Source organism: Copadichromis virginalis, linkage group LG5 (assembly GCF_057382275.1).
Source record: "Copadichromis virginalis isolate Kocher_CV1m ecotype Utaka linkage group LG5, C_Virginalis_male_GT1.1, whole genome shotgun sequence".
In the NCBI taxonomy this organism is placed as follows: domain Eukaryota; kingdom Metazoa; phylum Chordata; class Actinopteri; order Cichliformes; family Cichlidae; genus Copadichromis; species Copadichromis virginalis.
The window spans coordinates 41,924,259-41,946,298 of NC_140622.1; the positions used below are offsets into that span (position 1 = coordinate 41,924,259).

General features: G+C 46.9%; 2 protein-coding genes across 3 annotated transcripts in view; both read right to left on the reverse strand.

Moving 5' to 3' along the window:
• Positions 1–4,677: 4,677 nt before the first annotated feature.
• ppp1r15b (protein phosphatase 1, regulatory subunit 15B) lies at positions 4,678–10,033 on the reverse strand. Its single transcript, XM_085457841.1, has 2 exons — positions 7,857–10,033; positions 4,678–5,616 (listed from the first exon to the last, which is right to left on the reverse strand). The coding sequence occupies exons 1-2, from the start codon at positions 9,282–9,284 to the stop codon at positions 5,362–5,364; spliced, it is 1,683 nt and encodes a 560-aa protein (XP_085313967.1). The 5' UTR covers positions 9,285–10,033; the 3' UTR covers positions 4,678–5,361.
• A 2,218-nt stretch (positions 10,034–12,251) lies between these two features.
• The window catches only part of pik3c2b (phosphatidylinositol-4-phosphate 3-kinase, catalytic subunit type 2 beta), a 48,066-nt gene continuing 38,277 nt past the window's right edge, over positions 12,252–22,040 (reverse strand). Inside the window, exons 30-33 of one of the 2 annotated variants that reach the window (XM_085457844.1) lie at positions 18,893–18,968; positions 16,341–16,447; positions 14,071–14,196; positions 12,252–13,779 (exon numbers count right to left, since the gene is read on the reverse strand). In XM_085457844.1, the coding sequence (XP_085313970.1) occupies positions 13,588–13,779; positions 14,071–14,196; positions 16,341–16,447; positions 18,893–18,968 (501 nt within the window). In that variant the 3' untranslated portion in view covers positions 12,252–13,587. Of the gene's footprint in view, positions 13,780–14,070; positions 14,200–16,340; positions 16,448–18,892; positions 18,969–22,040 lie in introns of both variants that reach the window. The other variant, XM_085457843.1, reaches the window with a different exon arrangement.

Genomic DNA, 22,040 nt, shown 5'->3' on the forward strand with positions numbered 1-22,040 from the left:
GACAAACGTGTGGACTACTGCCACCTCTGGTTAAAGGAAGAATCTGTGGCATTTAAAAAAGCATCATCTGAAGGGTTTACCATCCAGCCTTCTTCCTCTGAACCAGTTCAGGATGTTGTGGCCTGCCTGTCCCAGCTTCTCATATTGTGAATAAAGAAAGTCCAAGAATGTGTCAAAACATGGTAATGACTGATTACTGGTTAACTCTGACAATGTCGCCTAGGCTTAGATGAACCTAGGAACTGATTTTATTTGAATAATTTAGGTTACATAGGGGAGAGCAGTGTTACAGCCGGGGACAGGACGTAACAGATAATTACTTATAAAATATGTCTGTGAAGCTTCTTAGTCATCCAGGTCATCGTAGTCAAAGGAGCTTGCAAAGAAAAGCGTCTGGACTTCTTTAAGTTGCTTGAAGACGTTTCACCTTCATCTGAGAAGCTTCTTCAGTTCTAAGGTCAAATGGTGGAGAGTCCTCAGGAGAGTTTTCTCCGAGCACGACATCCCAGTGCATTTCAGACCCAGCAACACAAAAACTCAGACAAAAACTGGTTCACCCGAAAGACAAAACGCCAAAACACAAACTTAACAATGTGGTGTATGCTGTACAGTGCAGCGAGGAATGCCCAGACCTCTACATTGGAGAGACCAAACAGCCACTTCACAAGCGCATGGCACAACACAGAAGAGCCACCTCCACAGGACAAGACTCAGCAGTCCATCTGCATCTTAAGAACAAAGGACACTCTTTGAGGATGCCAATGTTCACATTTTGGACAGAGAGGACAGATGGTTTGAAAGAGGAGTGAAAGAAGCATCTATGTCCACTGTGAGCGACCATCTTTGAACAGAGGCGGGGTTTACGACACCAACTCTCTGCCATCTATAATCCAGTTTTGAGATCCTTCCCAGACGCCTTAACGCCCACTCACATCCTGGGCCATCTGACCTCAGGAAATCACATGATAAGGTGGGGCCAGGTTTCACAATGAACACACCTGAAACTCTGGCTGATTGGGACCCACGCCCAGTTTCCCACCTTGGCTCAGGCGATTAGAGGATCATCAGGGGGTCCTTTTGTCCCTCTGTGGGGGGAAACTCCCACTAGGTTTATATCTGGGACTCTCCACCATTTGACCTTAGAACTGAAGAAGCTTCTCGGATGAGAGGTGAAACGTCTTCAAGCAACTTAAAGAAGTCCAGACGCTTTTCTTTGCAAGCTCCTTTGACTACTTATAAAACAGTTTTTATCCCCCCTCAATAAAAGGTCAAGGTCAAATTTATTTATATAGCACATTTCAAACAGCCGATGCTGCACAAAGTGCTTAACAATATAAAAATGGTATTAAAAAGCAACAATGTAAAACAATAATAACAGTAAAAAACAATAATAGGACAGTAAAAGAATTAAAACAATAACTAAACTAATTCAAATAAGACCAAAATGCTTGGGTCATAGCGTGTTAAAAGCCAGGGCATAGAAATGTGTCTTTAGTAAAGATTTAAATTGCTCAAGTGTTTGTGCAGATCTAATATTTAAGGGGAGACTATTTCAAAGTCTGGGACCTGCCACAGAGAAGGCTCTATCACCACGGGATTTGAGGTTAGTCCGTGGGATGGACAACATTAGTAAAAGCCCATAAAACAGAGCAAAGGTACTAAAGTTACCTCTACTAGTAGAGATAATAAAACACAAGATCTAAAAATGGCAAGTTAACGTTATTCCAAAAACAGTATCACTGAGAGGAATTTCCAAACAATAAATGCGCAGAGAAAAGTTTAAAAAAGGACGAAAGCAACAGCGCAGGCGCAGTGGTTAGTTACCCTGAATCCAAGATTCATTGAAGGCTGAGATTCAGCGACTGTTTGGGAGCAGCGAGTCCTCAGCTGAGCAGCAGTGCTTCCCTGATCATAGCAGCTCTCTCCTGATGACGCTCCCAGGTCTGCTCTGTCAGTGGCTCTAATGGCACAATGGTGGCAGTACTCTGAAGGACACAGGCGTGTACAGTCACTGCCCGACATCACGCCAAAGGAAGACTTACGGGGCCGGCTTAATCTTAGTACCCTGACATCGCCAACTCGAGTTTGTCTACTCCAGTGCTCTCTTCTCTCGAGGTCTCCAAATCTCCTTAATTATTACATCTGGTGCACCACATCATGGCTGCTGACTGGCCTTCTGCAACCAACCTCCAGAGGCAGACTGGGTCTCATGCCTGCTGTTGGGTTACTCAGTTAAGTCAATCAGCCAGTGTTGGGTAGGGAAACAATCTGGCAGAATATTCTCAAACATATAACCAAAGTAAAACTAAACCTTATACATTTGCACAATAAAATCAAACTTTAAAATGAATAAAACAGAATTTGTTAAAACACAATAAGAATAATTAAATATTATTTCATTATTATTAATTAATAATAATTACATTTTTCAATTCAGTGTTATTTATATAGCACTAAATCTCAACAACATTTGCCTCAATGATCAGCAGCATGCTCAGTGCTTTATATTGTAAGGTAAAGACCCAACAATCATATGACCCCCTATGAGCAAGCACTTTGGCGACAGTGGGAAGGAAAAACTCCCTTTTAACAGGAAGAAAACTCCAGCAGAACCAGGCTCAGGGAGGGGCGGGGCCATCTGCTGTGATTGGTTGGGGTGAGAGAAGGAAAACAGGATAAAGACATGCAACCATACATACTGTCACTACCCGATCCGTACCGGAAACCCGATCAGTACCCCGCATGCGCGAACGGTGTCTACTTTCAGTCGAAGCATTTTACGATAGTTACAGGTCAGAGTATCTGTTAAGACGTTAAGAATAACAAGTATCTCTTAAAATGTTTCCAATAATGAAGCAATTCAATATAATGAAGACAAAAACGAAAAATAAAAAGATAGGTACGGATCAGGACTCCCCGATCCATACCGCGCATGTGCAGGGGTTTTCTTCTTCTTCTGTTCGTTTAATGGCAGTTTACTCCCCAGTGTACGAGGACACCGCCACCTGCTGACTGAACGAATGAACCCTATTGTAAACTGAAGTAGCGTCATTACAAACGCGTGTTTAATTTGATTGATAGTCATGTGTTTATGCTTGTCTGTGTGGAGAGGATTGTTGTCACTGTCAGTTGTCAGTAAACACTTCATCTGGCTGATGAATCTTTACGTGACACATTACTAAGTCAGTATTATTAAGTCTGTAATTCGGCGCCATTCTTATTTTACGGCGCTGTTGTTCAATCGGGGGACGCTCTCTGTTGGGGAGAAAAGCATGAATTTGTTTGTAAACGGATTATCCATTGTTTAAATGTCCGGGCAGTCGAAAAGGAGGCAGAGCTGTGGAGAAATGCTAGGAGCTAACTGGGTGCTAATCTTTTTGGCTGCTGTTACAACCACATTTCCCCTTGTGGGACAATTAAAGGATTATTCTATTCTATTCTAACCGTGTCATTCAAATACATTTACTGTCGCAATGTTGGCAAAGAGAGGAAGTGACGTAAGATTTGCGCATGTGGGGTACCGATCGGGTTTCCGGTATGGATCGGGTAGTGACACATACCATATTTCTAAGATTTTCAGGGCCAAGTACAATAACCTCAGTTTGATCTGAATTAAGAACATTTTAGAACATTAGATGAGAAATGATGAAAGCTGTCGAGTACCTGCGTGTGTCTGGCTGCATCACCTGCATACATGCTGAGCTCTCACCTGAAGCTGTAAGCGTTCTCTCTTTGCTTTCAACTCGGACCAATAAAATCTGCAGTGTGTAAGAAGTGAAGTGTGTCTCTTTGAATTTCCCGACAATGATTCAACCCTTTACTGACACGTTTATTACCTCGGGCAGTTCAGCGAGCACGGTGTGGGACTTCCTGCTCCACCTATGACCCTGCAGACGCTGCTTGTGCTGATTATTTTTAATGACTGACCCAGAAATCAGTGATTGACGCTACAGGTGGGCAGATCGAACCGAACGTCGACAGCATCAATGCCAACGCTGTTATCATCATAACTAGTGCAACAGGTTTCTATCCTGTTGAGTCCAGTATGTAGCCCACTGAGTGTTGATTATGTTTCAATGAACATTTCTGTGGTGCCTGTTCTATTTGCAGCCTGTAGCACATTAGACATAAGTCTACATTCAGCTCTTCAAAATAAAAGCTGAGAGGTGTGTTTTATTGTGTTCAGTCATTATTGTGGAAAGTAAACGTCACAGTGATTTAATGGTCAGTAAAATGTGTTCAGAATTTGCACTTTGATTACGATTCTTATCATGAATCAGGACACTCTGCTCTCCCCAACACAACAGTATCTGTACAGGTGTCTGTAATACTGATGCTGTGTACTCTGTATCAGACCAATGTCTCAGTATCACTAATAAATACCTGCGACCTGTCCCTGAGGGTGATTTAAAGGTCAGCCGCACAGGCCTACAGACAGATCACGACACCCAGCAACCCCACAACTAAGTTTAAATGGTTTCCATTGCCTGCGATTGGTGTGAGGAAGACACCTGGGAGCTGATTGGTCCGTAGACCTGTGTGACATTTTCTAACAGAATCCACCCTGAACACAAATCAGGAAGCTTGTTGTTACCACCACCTGGAGGCTGCCAGTGGTACCGCAGCTGACAGCTGGGCAGGTGTGTGCAGGTGTGAGGAGAATGACAGGAGGCCGTGTGCGATCATTAAATATTGGATTTATTTAGATTGATATTTAGTCTGTGAGACGATCAATGGGCACGAGTCCTTGGCAAACACGCAGTTAGAAAAATAAAACGCTTCTCTCGCTAAAATGACGCCAAACAGTTCAGGCAGCGCTCTTCCTCATTGTCAGTCACAGAAACATCTGGAACATCTGCCACAGCGTCAATCTTTCTGACCGCTGAACGCTCTGAAGGGCGGGGCCTCGGCTCTGACGTGTCAGCTGTTTCTGTCCAGTCTGAATTACAAGGAGAGGGAGCAAGAGCGCCTCCGGCTGGACACGCAGGGTTAATACACAGTGATCAGGAAAACTCAGTATTGATTATCAGTGAGTCTGGGGGAGGTTTGCCCATGCGACAGGTGAACTCGCTCACACACAAACACACACAAACTCTTCTTCTTTGGTTTCAGAGTGAAAACACTGGAAACAGCTGGATGCCCAGCTGCTGCAGACGGGGACTTTTTATTGGTTAATCAGAGGCGGGAGCCTTCATCATCCTCACCCTCACAGTTCTGCACATTAACACTGACAGCGTTTCCAGACGTGGAGCGTCTGGACCTCTCTTCTTCTTTTGTGGTGCTCATGGGTTTGTGGTAGGAAGCAGGAAGCTGATGAGGCTCGGAGCTCAGAAACACTGAAGAACCCAGCGGCGTTCTTCCTCACAGTGGAGCTGGACTCTGCCTCGGGCCCGCCGCCAGAAAAACACCCTGAGGAGCATGCCTAATCGCGGCAAGCTGTTCGTACACGCGCCGGCGGTGCTGCGGCTGAAGGCAGTAAGCGATGCTCTCTTCCACCTCCTGGCAGCGCCGCAGGAAGCGGCAGCGATCTCGGGCAAGTTCCTCCCACGGGCCCCGCCGGTCCTCCTCCTCCCCACAGCTGGCAAAGAATTCCTCCACATCGTCACAGAAACGAACCTGATGGAAAAGAGAGGGAGAAAACGACATCAGCTCGGTAATACAAAGAAAGGTCAAAGGTCATCAGGTCACTGAAACTTCCAGGAACAAATCAGCTTTCAAACGACTCTGTCACTACCCGATCTGTACCGGAAACCCGATCGGTACCCCACATGCGCAAATCTTACATCACTTCCTCTCTTTGCCAACATTGCGACATTCAATATATTTGAATGATACGGTTAGCGCCCAGTTAGCTCCTAGCATTTCTCAACAGCTCTGCCTCCTTTTCGACTGCCCGGGACATTTAAACAATGGATAATCCGTATACAAAGAAATTCATGCTTTTCTCCTCAACAGAGAGCGTCCCCCGATTGAGCAACAGCGCCGTAAAATAAGAAGAATGGCGCCTAATTGCAGAGTTAATAATGCAGACTTTGTAATATCTCACGTGTAGATTCATCAGCCAGATGAAGTGTTTACTGACAATTGACAGTGATAGCGCACATCATCATCACTATTCCAACAATCCTCTCCTCACAGACAAGCATAAACACACTCGACTATCGCTAAATCAGATTTAACACACGTTTGTAATGACGATAATTCAGTTTATAATAGGGTTCATTCGCTCGGTCAGCAGGTGGCGGTATCCTCGTACACTGGGGAGTAAACTGCCATTAAACGAACAGAAGAAGAAGAAAACATCTGCACATGCGCGGTACGGATCGGGTAGACCCGATTTGTACGGTCAGACTTTACACATGCGCAGTAAGGATCGGAGAGTCCTGATCCGTAACGTTCTTTTTATTTTTCGTTTTTGTCTACATTGTACTGAAATGCTTCATTATTGCAAACATTTTAAGATATACTTGTTATTCTTAACATCTTAACAGATACTCTGACCCATAACTATCGTAAAACGCTACGACCGGAAGTAGAAACCTTTCACGCATGCGGGGTACCGATCGGGTTTCCGGTACGGATCGGGTAGTGACAGACTCGACTGTTTCACTCCCTACATCCTTACATCTGTATTGGGGATAAGTTGAAGCAGCAGGATCGTCGGGTTTGGTTAAATCTTTGGGTCCAAATCAAAGTGAGTTTCAGGCTTTTATGATGTTTGAAGGACGTTTGGAGGATCTGACTGAAGCTGAAATCTGATGGGAAACGTTATGACATTAGACGTCCTTCATTAAGACCTGACACAGGATAAGTCGTTCAACCATCATGGCGCTGTGTTTTTGGCTTTCAGGGGCGAAAAGAGAGTCTCTGAGTTCATGGCCCAGATGTGGGCTCACCATCACAGCTGTCCGGACAACCTGGTGGGAACTCTGGGTAAAGGCTGAACTGGGAGTTACTAATAAACTGGCCGTGTTTACAGAGTAAATAAAGCTCCGAGCTAATTACAGCTCACCGATCCAGTTTCTCCTCACGTCTCTCCAGGAAGCAAACAAACCCACAGGAGGCGGAGCTTCCTGCTGTCTGACTCATGTTTACTGTCAAACACTCCTCAGCTGCAGTTCCTCTGACGGCCAGCAGAGGCTCCAGCAGTGAGTCGGTGCCACAGACTCCCATGTTCAAATCAGCATGTTTACCCCAAAGTCGGTGACAGCAGTCAACTCAGTGTGCTTTACCTGGAAGGTAAATACCCACAAGAACACGCAAAGCCCAAGTATCAGACAACTGCCTCGGTGCAAGCACTCTGCAACAGTGGGAAGGAAAAACTCCCTTTTAACAGGAAGAAACATTCAGCAGAGCCACACAATGAATAACTTTTTAAAAATAGTTTTTAAATCCTAAATTAAGAGATTTATTAAATATTTTAGATTAAATAATTAAATATGTCACATAACCTGAGAATAAACACTGAAAGTCAGCAGGTTGAACAGCATCTGCTGTAATGAACATGGAAAAGCTACAGGTGTGTCGAGAGATCAGTATGCAGCGTGAAGATTTGATTTCTTCTGCTGGAAACTTTCAGCTCACTTTGAATAAACTTTATTTTCCACACCTTCTCTGTCTCACCTGTTCATGAGCTCCTGACGCAGAGCGAGCCGCAGTAACCTGAACCAAGAACAGACTGAAGCTTCACTTTCACTCTGACTGTTCCCAAAACCCCACAGGGCAGGTGTGTCTGCAGGTGTGTTCAGGTGTGACTAACAAAGACCCTTTGACTGTCCCTCAGGTGAGCCTCACCTGTACCTTAATCAGTGTTTTAACCACCTGACCCGCCCCAGCAGCACTGTCTCCCAACGCACCTTTTTCGTGGAGCTGCAGTTCCGGGCGGAGGCGTCACAGAAACCGCTGTCCATCCGGTCCTCTGCCTCCTCCTTCCTGTACTCGGGTGGAGACTCTTGGCGGAGGCGGCGGTAGGCGGAGTTCTCCCTGGCCCTCGCCGTGGCAGACTCACGGGTCCTGATGGGAGCCTGGAAGTTGAGTGGGTTGAAGGGGTCTGAGGAGGAGCTGAAGGAGTCCCACAGGCGGAGGCTCTCCTCATCAGCCTCGCTCGCAGACGGCGAGTCGTCCCATGTGTCAGGGCTGGAGGGAGGAGAGGAGGAGGGGGAAGACTGAGCAGAGGATGGTGGCGTGGAGACAGGGATGGCACGAGGTGCAGTGACACCCGTGTGCAGGCGGGCAGTGAAGTTTCGGGGGTCATAGGGGTCCTCGCTGTGGCACAGAGAGCGCCACAAACGCTCCACCTCTGATTCCGCCTCACTGTCATCATCCTCATCATCATCATTAGTGTCATCAGACATCTCAGAGGAGCCCTCGCTGTCAAAGCCATCATCATCATCATCAGAGGATGACTCCTCTGATTGGCTGTCCTCATCCTCGCTGCAAGGGCCACCCATGATGAAGTTGATAGTTTTGTTCTGGCACTGAGGGACGGCGAGCACCACCTCCTCCATCCCCTCAGTCTCCTGTGGTGGCGACGGCTCTGCTCTGGCGGACGTCACGCCGGACAGGTGCTCCTCCTCCAGGCTGGAGTACCCATGGTCCTGCTCGGGGGTCACAGGTAAGGCTGCGGCGATGGTGGCTCCTGAGCAGTTCTGTGGATCTCTGATGCTGAGCTGGCGGTCTGCCACAGCGTTCTGGACTGTGGGGGGGCTTCCATTGTTCACCAGCTGCTCTTTGTGGTCGCTGGCTCCAGCATTTTCTCCCAGCATCCCGCGGGACAGCTGCTCCCTCTCCGAGCACTCCTTGCCCCCCCAGAAGCTGTCCCACCATGGCCTGCTGGACCAGCTCTGCCCTCCCGGGGGTTTTACTTCCTGAGAACTGAGTAGCATGTGGCCCAGAACAGTCCGGAACGAAGACAGGTATCTGAATTGGGTCTGCTGGCAGAGGCTCAGGTCCACCTCTGCCCCATTCTGGAGCCCGATTTCCCGTAGCGAGTCCGCGGAGAGCCATGGCAGAGCCCCCACGCCTCGGGGCTCACACTGCAGGTAGGACAGGTGAGGAGGCCCGAGCTGCACGTCCTCCAGCGGGCTAAGAAATTCGCTCTCCTCGGTAACCAAGCTGCTTTTCAGAGTTCGGTTCCGGATTTTCTCCACCAGTGCCATCGCGGGCCTGGACAGCAAGCCGATCCACGAACTTTCCTGGCTGTCCAGTCCGGGCATGGAGGAGGAAGATGAGGGGGGGCGCCTCCCGCCCATTAAACGTCCTTCTTCACTCATATTTCTGAACATGTCCTCAGTTTAATGTGCGAACAACTTCAATACGAACAGGCTGTTAGCACGTTAGCTGCTAATCCAACAGCTCATCGCGCCTACTCCGCACACCACACACACCGGCTACAGCTGCGGGAGGATCCGAGGGCCGAGAGCCCGGCGCGGGCCGTGGTGCTCTGCTGACAGTGGTGCTTCTTTCTTGTGGAGAACTCTGTGCGGACGGAGGTGGAGAAACCCAAGTGCTGAGACACGAAGAGTACCGGGTGTGGAGACCAGCAACGGGCCATTCTGTCTGCGGCGGGGCTCAAGTTAGCTTAGCACGTTAGCTCAGCGCTAGCAGCTAGTTAGCCTGACGGTTAGTTCCCCGGAGGCGGAGACGGATTCAAATACTCGAACCAAAGCAGCACTTCACCGGGTTATAATCAGTCTGCGGTGCTCTCCGGACTCCTCCTGGCGTTAATACTGGTGCGGTCTCCGAATACAGAGCAGTTTCCACGGCCGCTTCGCTCCGTCCGTCCGCTGAGAGATTTCATCAGACAGCCCGGGGACCGTCGCCTATGACGCGAATCTCTATTTCCGGGAGGCCGCGGGCAGGGAGTGCAGGAGGAGGTGCTGTTCGCTCCTGCGTCTCCGTTACATAAACGAAACTTGGGCTCGAGTGTGCCACGTGTTTATCAGCGTGAAGCTCCCACGGTCAATTTATAGAAGCGGCTCAGACACTGGAGATGGTGAAAGGACCCAGTATGGATAGTAGCCCATAGTAACCGATGCCCATATTGGTATTAAATCGATACTTTGTTTCTATCCCCCGAGTTCAGTATGTAGCGCACTGAGTGTTTTAATGAACAAATGCGTCAAACATGCTGTGAAACATGTCTGAACCTTTCTGTGGTGCCTGTTTTATTTACAGCCACATTAGACAGGCACGTTCACATTCAGCTCTCCAAAATAAAAGATGAAAGCTGTGTTTTATTGTGCCAACTGTGGAAAGTAAAAGTCAGTCATCATCTAAGGAACATTTCAAAACTCAGACTAATGGTGAAAAAGGCTGAACTGGAGATGATTATGCATGCTTCTATTTCTTCCTGTCTTTTTACGTGTCTTAACCAATTAGCTTTAGATCATCTTCAGACTGTGCAGCGCGACTCTTAACAGGCAACAACAGAAGATCTCATATCACCATGCAACCTGCATGTGGCTAATAAAGCCTTTCATTCATGTGTTCAGAATTTGCCGATAGATGATGGTTCATCTCATGAATCAGGACACACTGCTCCCCATTCTATTCAGTTTTATTCATATAACGTTAAATCACAGCAGTCAACCAAAGGCACTTTATATTGTAAGATAAAAACCCTACAATAATCAGACGAACGCCTACGAGCCTACGACTTGGCAACAGTAGGAAGGAAAAATGTGATTTTTCCAAGCAGAAAACCTCCAGCAGAACCAGGCTCAGGGACATGTGGCTGCGGGGACAAAGAGACACACGGCTCTCTCACATAAGCTGAAAGTATCAGTATTGGTATCGCACTGGCTCTGCATTTACTTGATATCGGATCGATACCAAAAGGCTGACACTGGGATCAGGTGTCAAGTCCAGGATCAGAAATCATTGATCAAAATCTGACAGTAAACTAAACTCCATAAATACTGTATGCAGGTGTGTGTGTGTAAGCTAGGTGCTGGATGATGCTGTGGAGGATCACCTGCTTTTGTGTGAGGACGCGGCAAGGGTCAAAGGTCCTGCTGTCCCGTCAGCGTCACAGGAAACAGATCAGGATTAATGTAAAAACCAAAGACATCCAAACTGTGCCTACAACTGGATCTGTCAAATCTGCAGTTTCACAATAATTACAGAAACAGATAAAAAGTGAACCAAAACGAGCCAGCCTGCAGTAAAAAAGTTTAGCGTTCTGATACCAAGTAAATACAGGACCAGTACTGCTGACACAGACACCCTTTAAAGGCAGCTGATGTAGGGGAGACCAGTGTGTCCTGCCTTCTCACACATTTCAGCTTTTATTTTGAAGAGCTGCTTGTAAATGTGCCGTGTCTACAGCGGTCGGCTCAGCTCCTGTAGTTTAAATGTGGCTATGAATAAACCTGGCACCACAGAAAGGTTCAGAGAGGTTTCTGGGATATTTATTTGTTAGAAATTATTTAACAGTTCAGAGGATAGACCAAGTATCGGTCCAGTCACACTAGTATCGATCTGATACCGATATCAACATTGGGATTGAGATGCTTGATATCTGATCCACACATTACTTGTAAAAATCTGCCCTACGTAAATATGGTAAATGGACTGATTCTTATAGAGCGCTTTTCTACTCTCCCGGAGTACTCAGAGCGCTCTATACAGCATGCCTCATTCACCCAGTCACACCCATTCTCACAAGCACTTTATCTATACGTAGTGCTTTCTAACTACATCCACACACATTCACACTCCGATGGACGCATCGGAGAGCAGCTTGGGGTTAGTATCTTGCCCAAGGATACTTGACATGCAGACTGGAGGAGCCAGGGATCGAACCTCCAACCTTGCGATCAGCAGGTGACCTGCTCTACCTCCTGAGCTACAGCCACCCGCAAATATAAAATATTATTAAAAACTGTAGTAACAAAGACGTCCGTGGGGTGTTTTCTGTGCCGCCACTGCAGGAGTACCTGCCCGAGAGCCGACAGCCAATCAGCAGACCTGAGTGGTTCACCTGGACTCTATTGTTTTCTATTCTACATTTTAAAGAGATTTCTGGCATTCTTGGGTTTTAATGAAATCTCAGCCTCGACTGCAGACCTGCTGTTACAGACCACACTGTGCTCACCTGAGCTCCACCCTCTTTAGCCCCAGACATCTGATAGACCAAGCCAAGCTTCTAAAACCAGGCCGACCTTTATCCCTCGCAGCACGGACACAGGAAATGAGGCAGGTGTAGACCCTAGGAGGAGGGAGGAAGAGGAGGACAGACCACCTTCAGCTGTTTTCATTTCAAGTTTATTGTGTAGTGCAAACAATAGAAAAGGTTCAGAATCATTCGTCTGTACAGGTCATCATCAGTGAAGCTGCATCCAAACAAAGCCTGCTTCTGCGCGTCATCATGCTTCTTCACCCACAGCAACCTCATCTGATTGGTCAGGACCTCAGTCACATGATGCAGAACAAATACAAACACTTGAACTGTTCGTGCGGACCTGATTTTACCCATGAAACACCAGCACGCTACTGCTGCCTGCTGTTTGGTCGGTTAGAGTTCAGGACAGGACGTCCTCCCTTGACGGCGCCTGTTTCCAAACCTCCAGCACACGTTAGCAGCAGAAGCAGGAGCTGGCTTCACACCCCAAATCAAAACGCAGGGTGCTGTAAAGCGGCTCGTGGTGCTGTGATGTCCTCAGCGACTTCACTGCAGTAGAAACTGTCGAACTCTTCCATCAAAAACAGGATGAAATTTGCCCCGAGAGCGCCCCCTGCCTGTGGAATGACATGTCCACAGGCAGGGGGCTCTAACAGCTCACAGGCTGCCCCTCAGCAGGCTTCTGCATGCTGGCCAATCAGGGGAAAGTGCCCTCAGGGAGAGAAGTGATAGCTGATTGAATGAGCAGCGTGATGACGTCACAGAGTCACATGATCAAAAACAATCCAACAATAAAAATTAAATTTCAGTGTTTCAGAATTTTGAAATTCTTCAGATTTCTCTCGTCTTTAAACGTGTGAAGCAGTCATTGTGAAAACCTCGCATTCATTTACAGCGCAAACACAAAAATCAGCTGATCACAAAACGCCCGCCATCATTGAGCTAAAAACAGGAAATGACATGGTTCAGAAACCAGGAATGAAACATAGGGACGCAAGCAGCCGGCAGTCAGTCGCACTTTAAAAATAAATCAAACCCGCTATAAAAAATAACCTAAAGTCTTCTCAGCGGCGCTGCCCACGCTCTTCAACCTGCTTCGTCTTCTTCACCGCGCCTCTGTCCTCGTTTCCTTTTTCACAGTTCAACTTCCTGCTGCGGTCCGAGGAGAAGAAGAAGAAACAGCTCGAGCACGTCTGAGCTCCTGTAGGTCTGTTAAAAAAGGAATCCACTCCTTCAGTCGCTCTCAGGTCAAAGGTCAGGGCGAGCTTGTTAGTGGAACTCGTTCACTGAAGTAAAACTCAGTCTCTTATAAACTAACGAGCGTGGCACGACACCCGCAGAGCAGCCACAAGGCTTTTACTTTGAAAGGATCTCCCTTTTTTTGTTTCACCGTTCCCCCTCAGCAGGAACGCCTGCAGTTCTTCTTCTTTCTTTTAAGTCCGCTGCCTCCCGTTTCCTGTCCATCAGTGGGCGAAGTCTGAGCCAGGGGGGCCCAGTTTGTGCCAGCCCACCCAGTGCTGACCTGGGACCAGCCTCTTCAGGGGGATGAAGGTCTCTCCCAGCAGCGTGTTCTCCCAGAAGGCGCCGTCTCCCAGGACCCGAAGGTGGATCACCCTCTGGTCCAGGTCCCCCCGTGGGATCCGCTCGTACACCAGCTGAGGACACAAAGGGAGGCAAAAGTGATGTTGCTATGGAAACAGCAAAGTTAGTCATATCTAAGAGTTGAACCACAGTGACATCCGCGATTCTTTACACCAGAGATGCAGAACAATCCAAATACCGACAGGTTAACACCAACACTGCTATCAGAGCGACACTGTTTCTATCCTCCAGCATGCAGCTCACTGCTGCATTATCATTACTATCTGCACAGCTGGGCCAGTATTTACTTAGCACATCGATAGCAGTATCTCACAGCACTTCCAGACGCTGTGAGCGGATCGTACCATCTCATTGTAGGTCGGGTTGCACGTGCGTCGCGCCGCCTTCGTTTTCCTCTTGCTCATCTTCTGAGGGTCGGGGAGGAGATAGAGCTTCACGTAGGGGTCGGGGTCAGTCCCATCCTGCAGGGGCTGCTACACACCCACAGGCATCAGTGTCAGTCCCACAGAGAAAAAACAAAAACAATCAGAAGCCCCAAATACCAGGACAGGACTTAGACCCACTGATCAATATAAAAATATTAATTAAAAAACATGAAAAAAAATCCTTAAAATTATATAAATACATTTATTAAAATATTAACAATGATCATAAATAAATAAAAAGTGTTTATTCCGAGGAACCCTGGGGACATTGAGACCGACTGGACCATAGTCAGCACCTCCATTGCTGAGGCGGCCGTTCATGGGTGTAACTAGGGCTGCTCGATTATGGCAAAAATGATAATCACGATTATTTTCACTGAAATTGAGATCACGATTATTTGACGATATTTATTTAACCCTTTAAGACCTACTATGGAACCAAGTCCACCAGAGCTTATATTATTATTTTTTTTTTTACATGCTGTAGTGCCATTTGTGGGAGCATTTCAAGTTGCTATACATCAATACAACTGTTATAGCCCATATTTTAATAATATGTATGCATTAAGTCCATAGTAACTACATAAATTGCAAAAAAGTGCAATAAACTACAAAAAAAATTGAAAATCGCTTTTGTTTTGTTTACATATATTTCTACTTGGAGAAGTTTAAGAGGTTTATCCCTCAAAACTTTAAATACAATAAAGTTGCAAAAAATAGTTTCCCACCACAGGAAATTTATTTTGAGTGTCTTCATAGTTTTATTTTGGAGATACAGCAATTTTTATATACTGCAGGAAAAACAAAAAACAATCCTATGATGCAAATTTGCAAAGAAAACAGCATGTGCATCATTTCACTGTGGGAAGTGTTACGAACAGCTGATAGGAACGGCAAAGCGTGTTTCTGGAATATTATGTTTTTGTTCCTGCAAGAGCTTTTTATGCAATTTTTGCAAAGCTATATGTGGAAGGAAACCGTGACCGAGGACAAGCTGATGGCATCAGATGTAAGTACAACTCCTCCGGTTTCATATGCAAAACAAATTATTGCGCTAGCTTACACAGTTCAGGTTCTACAGGGATTTAAAAATAGTTACGCAAAACGGAGCGTGCTGCTCTGACCGTCTTTAAAGGTTTAACAATGACTTTAAAAAAATAATATAAAATAGTGTGCAACACCACTGAAGTTTTTTGTTTTTTTTTAACTCTTTTCAACCAACGGCAGTCACTCTCCAAATAACTTCTGCTTAGCTTTCTGAGCTTCCCTCGGGTCCTCTTAATCAGCGGTCTCCACCCTTTTTTGCGCCACGGACCGGTTTATGCCCGACAATATTTTCACGGACCGGCCTTTAAGGTGTCGCGGATAAATGAGGGAGGGGCTAATAATCGGCTCAGTCATTTTTAATGATCGTTGAAAGCCCAGATCGTAATCGTGATTAAAATTCGATTAATTGAGCAGCCCTAGGTGTAACCCCCAAACCAGCAAGTGGACACCGGAGGTGAATACTCAGACGGCCATGTCCATCTGAGTATTCTGTGGGTTGGGCTTTGGGAGTATGGGGGGTCTTCATCAGGTAACAGCCTCCAGCTCGCACTGGAGCAGTTCACAGCCGAGTGTGAAGCAGCGGGAATGAGATCAGCACCTCCAAATCTGAGGCCATGGTTCTCAGCCGGAAAAGGGTGGAGTGCCCACTCCGGGTCGGGGACGAGTTCCTGCCCCAAGTGGAGGAGTTCAAGTATCTCGGGGTCTTGTTCACGAGTGATGGGAGAAGGCAGCGGGAGATCGACGGAGTGGTGCGGACGCTGCACCGGTCTGTTGTGGTGAAGAGAGAGCTGAGTGTAAAAGCGAAGCTCTCATTTTACTGGTCGATCTACGCCCCTCCCCTCACCTATGGTCACGAGCTGTGGGTAGTGACCGAAAGAACGAGATCGCGAATACAAGCGGCGGAAATGGGCTTCCTCCGAAGGGTGGCTGGCCTCTCCCTTAGAGATAGGGTGAGATTTCAGCCATCCGGGAGGGGCTCAGAGTAGAGCCGCTGCTCCCCCAAGAATACATAATTTTAAAAAAAGTATATACACAACAGAAACTAGAGTAATCATAATAATAAAGAAATATATACAAAAACGTAATAAAAACAAATAGAAATAAAGCTATAAATGAATCTAATAATAACACGACACACTGACCAGGCCTCGGATGTGTATCACCATGATGAAGAGTTTTTCATTCTTGTAGGAGATGGACAGTTTGACCTCGCCGAGCTCTTTTCCTGAACCTGGAGACCACGAGATCTCTGCGAACACACGCACACTTTCAATGTTAGTCTTCAATGAACATGTCTGATATTTGGCTGTTTCTAACACTTTCAGTCGCAGGCTGAGTTTAAGAAGTACTTAATTCTGATAAACAAAGATATTTCATCTTCTGACTTAAGTTTGAATATTACAGATTTATTTCATAACCTCTGCTGGACATCAGAGGAACTGCAGCGTCTGAGTATTAAAGGAACAGACTGCTGTTTACCTCAGCTGTCAAAGCCGGGTGAGAAGCATCTTTATTTACTGTGGAGGAGGCTGTAAAACTTTGATGAACGCCTTACTGAGGTGAGCTGTTGAGGATATGCTGAACTTTCCTATCAGTAACTCTGCTGTTAGCCTCTGCTAGCCTCTCAAGCTGGCTGTAGTTAAACCTTTACTCAAAAAGCATCTCTAGACCCAGCAGTCTTAGCTAATTATAGGCCAATCTCCAACCTTCCTTTATATCAAACATCCTTGAAAGAGTAGTTGTCAAACAGCTAACAGATCATCTGCAGAGGTTTATTTGAAGAGTTTCAGTCAGGTTTCAGAGCTCATCACAGCACAGAAACAGCTTTAGTGAAGGTTACAAATGATCTTCTTATGGCCTCTGACAGTGGACTCATCTCTGTGCTTGTCCTGCTAGACCTCAGTGCAGCGTTCGATACTGTCGACCATAATATCCTATTAGAGCGATTAGAACATGCTGTAGGTATTACAGGTACTGCACTGCAGTGGTTTGTATCATATCTATCTAATAGACTCCAGTTTGTGCATGTAAATGGAGAGTCCTCTTCACACACTGAGGTTAATTATGGAGTTCCACAGGGTTCAGTGCTAGGACCAATTCTGTTTACATTATACATGCTTCCCTTAGGCAGTATCATTAGAAGACATAGCATACATTTACACTGCTATGCAGATGACACCCAGCTCTATCTGTCCATGAAGCCAGATAACACACACCAATGAGTTAAACTGCAGGAATGTCTTAAAGACATAAAGACCTGGATGGCCGCTAACTTTCTGCTTCTTAATTCAGATAAAACTGAGGTTATTGTACTCGGCCCTGAAAATCTTAGAAATATGGTATCTAACCAGATTCTTCCTCTGGATGGCATTACCTTGGCCTCCAGTAACGCTGTGAGGAACCTTGGAGTCATTTTTGACCAGGACATGTCCTTCAACGCACATATTAAACAAATATGTAAGACTGCTTTCTTCCATTTGTGCAACATCTCTAAAGTTAGAAATATCCTGTCTCAGAGTGACGCTGAAAAACTAGTTCATGCATTTATTACTTCCAGGCTGAACGACTGTAATTCATTATTATCAGGATGTCCTAAAAACTCCCTGAAAAGCCTTCAGCTGATCCAAAATGCTGCAGCAAGAGTCCTGACAGGGACTAGAAAGAGAGAGCAGATTTCTCCTGTATTGGCTTCCTGTTAAATCCAGAATTCAAAATCCTGCTCCTCACATACAAGGTCTTAAATAATCAGGCCCCATCTTATCTTAATGACCTTGTAGTACCATATCACCCTATTAGAGCACTTCGCTCTCGCTCTGCAGGCCTACTTGTTGTTCCTAGAGTATTTAAAAGTAGAATGGGAGGCAGAGCCTTCAGTTTTCAGGCCCCTCTTCTGTGGAACCAGCTTCCAGTTTGGATTCAGGAGACAGACACTATCTTTCTTCCTGTTAAAAGGGAGTTTTTCCTTCCTGCTGTCGCCAAAGTGCTTGCTCATAGGGGGTCATATGATTGCTGCAAAACAAGCAGCTTCTCCCCACATAGATGCGCAAACTCCTCAAGGTGGATCAACGAACACGCTGTCAAGGGTCACATGTCTAACCTGTGGACAATAAATAATTAAGACAACATGAGTAACAAATGAGCATGGTTGTGCTTTGGTGTGTTCAAGCCCCGACTTGAGCTCAGGAGATGAGGGTCGAGGTAACGAGGATGGTGTTTTAAGATGCGATAGCGCTCTTTCCTTCCAGCTGGTGAAGGCGACCTCTGATAATAAAACCGCTACGATGCTTCATATGTTGATCTGAAGGAGAAGGCATCACGCTGTGATGATGTATAATTATGAGAACAATCTTTTTACTGGCTGTAACCTTTAACCAATCAGCAGTGATTCTGTATGAAAACATGCCACAGATCTGCTGTTACATGCTGAGTCACAGAGCACTGACCTTTGAGTTTGTGTGAGTTAAAGTTTAACAGAGCGAAACCTCTTTGGTGCAGTCTGACCTCAGATAAGCTCATATTTGATATGAGTACTCCTCATTGGGTAACGCCCCCGTCTAATCAGCGTGAGGACCCGCCCACTGTGGCTTCCTAAAATCCGTACACTGTCCCACTGAGCAAACAAAAAGTCTTCCCAGTTTATTTCCAGTTCTTGAGCTTTACACATTAAACAGCGTGTGGGTCCAAAATCACGTACCTGCTGGTTTGCTCGCCGTCGTTCCTGATCGCTCGTCTTTGGGCAGCGGGTGGAAGAAGGTGTACACCAGGTCACACTGTGCAGACACACACACGGGGTGATCAGCCTGTGATTAGCTCACTGAGGTAAACGGGACAAAGGTCAGTGTAATCAGAATAAAGACGAGTGGACCTGACACAGCTCAGAGAACATCCCTGCATCGGTGCTGTGGACGTTCAGCTCAGGACAGAGCACTTCTAAGAACTTCCTGGAACTTCCAGGAAGTGAGGGGTCAGCTCACCATCCTTATCTTATGTAAGAAACAGGAAATGCATCTTTCTGCAGGGCGGAGAACCTTCATCACAGCGACACGATCACACACCTGCCTCTGAACCTGTCTGCCTGCAGGCAGAGCTTCCACAGTCAGGGAGAGATAACCTTGAAGAGGGCGGAGCCCCGAGGACTGCAGCGAGCTGATAGAACAGCAGCGCCACACCCACTCAGTGTGTGTGTGTGGGTTTCGTCCTGAGAAGCGACTCAGACTAAAAGCGAGCTGGTGAGGTGATGGCGGCACTCTCATGTTCGGCCATGTTGTACTTTGTGTTTGTCTGCAGCTGAGAGGTTCAAGCACACCTTCCTTCACCTGTCTGGGCTCGAGGGTACCACTGGCCGTTTTCACTACTGCAGATTTTAGCTCTTTGAAAACTGTTTACGTCTCGTTCCTTTCAACGTTTCATTCAGGCATTTACATGCTTCTATAAATAAATACAAGCCAGTAAAGACTGAAAGGAAGGATAAAAAAGGATGACACAGGACATAATAAGGTTACATATGTACCTGAGTACACACACCTCCCTCCCCAGGAGTGCATTGCTACTGACTGATTTAGTTGTTTTTTGCGAGGTGAGAGACTGAAGGCTGCAAGATGTTCTCAAAATCTTTCAGTTGGTCTTTTAATACAAATCTGTCCACACAGAGTCAGGATGACGCCGCCTTTTTAAAGAAGGACTGATTTCTTTGAACAACCTCACATGTTTGAATTTACTGTTAATTTTTCATTTTGACATTTTGTATAAACACAATGGTAAATGGCCTATTTACTCGTCCCTGAGGACCCCAAAGCGCTTTACACATCCAGTCATCAGAATCAGAATCAGAAAGGGGTTTATTGCCAAATGTTGAGCAGGTTTACAACATTAGGAAATTGCTGCGGTGCTTCAGTGCAAACATAGTGTCATAAATAGCACTTAAATAGACATGAAAAAATAAAAGTAGGGATAAGAATTAAAAGTGCTACGTAGAAAGATATATACATGAGAATAAGAATTATGAGTGCTACGTAGAAAGATATATACATGAGTGCAGGTGGTGATCAGTGCCAGACATGAAATGATGCAGTGACACAGCGTAGGGTCATGTGTTAGTGGTGGGAACAGTCATGTGGTTATTGTTCATGTGTCCAACAGCAGAGGGGAAGAAACTGTTCTTGTGGCGAGAGGTTCTGGTGCGAATGGACCGGAGCCTCCTGCCTGAGGGGAGCAGGTCAAACAGACTGTGTCCAGGGTGAGAAGGGTCAGCTGAGATCCGAGCTGCACGCCCCAGTGTCCTGGAGGTGTACAGGTCCTGCAGAGATGGGAGTCTGCAGCCAATCACCTTCTCAGCAGAGCGCACAACACGCTGCAGTCTCTGTTTGTCCCTGATAGTGGCTCCAGCGTACCACACGGTGATGGAGGAGGTGAGGATGGACTCGATGATTGCAGTGTAGAACTGCATCATCGTCCGTGTTGGCAGGTTGAATTTCTTCAGCTGCCTCAGGAAGTACATCCTCTGCTGGGCTTTCTTGATGACGGAGGTGATGGTGGGCTCCCACTTCAGGTCCTGGGTGATGGTGGTACCCAGGAAGCGGAATGAGTCCACAGAGGTGATGGGGGTGTCAGTCAGGATGATGGGGGGGAGTGGGGCTGTGTGCTTCCTGAAGTCCACAATAATCTCCACTGTCTTCTGGGCATTCAGCACCAGGTTGTTGTGGCTGCACCAGGACACCAGACGTTCAACCTCCCTCCTGTAGGCAGACTCGTCCCTGTCCGAGATGAGTCCGATAACGGTGGTGTCATCTGCGAACTTGATTAGCTTGACAGACTGGTGGGTGGAGGTGCAGCAGTTGGTGTACAGGGAGAAGAGCAGAGGAGAAAGAACACAGCCCTGAGGGGAGCCGGTGCTGATGGTCCGGGAGTCCGAGACATTCTTTCCCAGCCTCACGTGCTGCTTCCTGTCCGTCAGGAAGTCAGTGATCCACCGGCAGATGGGATCAGGCACATTCATCTGGGAAAGCTTGCCTCGGAGATGGTCTGGAAGGATGGTGTTGAAGGCAGAGCTGAAGTCCACAAACAGGATCCTGGCGTAGGTTCCTGGGGAGTCCAGATGCTGCAGGATGAAGTGTAGGGCCATGTTGATGGCGTCGTCTACAGACCTGTTGGCTCTATATGCAAACTGCAGGGGGTCCAGGAGGGGGGCCGTGAGGGTCTTGAGATGGGAGAGAACTAGGCGCTCAAAAGACTTCATGACCACAGATGTCCGAGCCACGGGTCTGTAGTCATTTAGTCCAGTGATCCTAGGTTTCTTGGGGACAGGGATTATGGTGGAGGACTTGAAGCAGGCAGGCACATGACATGCCTGCAGTGAGGAGTTGAAAATGCCAGAAAACACTGGGGCCAGCTCGTTTGCACAGTGTCTGAGGGTGGCAGGAGACACACCGTCTGGGCCGGGAGCTTTCCGAGCATTCAGACTCTTAAACTGCTTCCTCACATCTGCTTCATGAATATGAAGAGTTGTGGTCGGAGGAGGTGGTGTGAAATCCTCTTTTGTGTGGGGTGAGGAGGGGGGTGTTGTAGGTGAAGTGTTTGAAGGTGGTGATGGCTCTATGTAGGGGGGAGAGGTGGGGGAATGAGTGTCCAAAGTGCCTCTATTGTTGGGGTCGTTGGAGGTGTGAAGGCTGCCTGATGGCTCGTCAAAACGACAGTAGAAGTCGTTTAGGGTGTTGGCTAAGAGCAAGTCATCAGTGGAGTGGGGGGTTTTAGGCTTGTAGTTTGTAATATTCCTAAAACCTTTCCACACAGAGGCCGAGTCATTCTCTGAGATCTGCTGCTGCATCTTCTCAGAGTGCTGCTGT

Excerpts from the sequence above, each read along its gene's own strand:
- ppp1r15b (XM_085457841.1), bottom strand. The coding sequence starts at position 9,284 with ATGTTCAGAAATATGAGTGAAGAAGGACGTTTAATGGGCGGGAGGCGC. Across the intron at positions 5,617-7,856 it reads ACTGCAGCTCCACGAAAAAG|GTTCGTTTCTGTGACGATGT; the intron begins GTGCGTTGGGAG and ends CTTTTCCATCAG.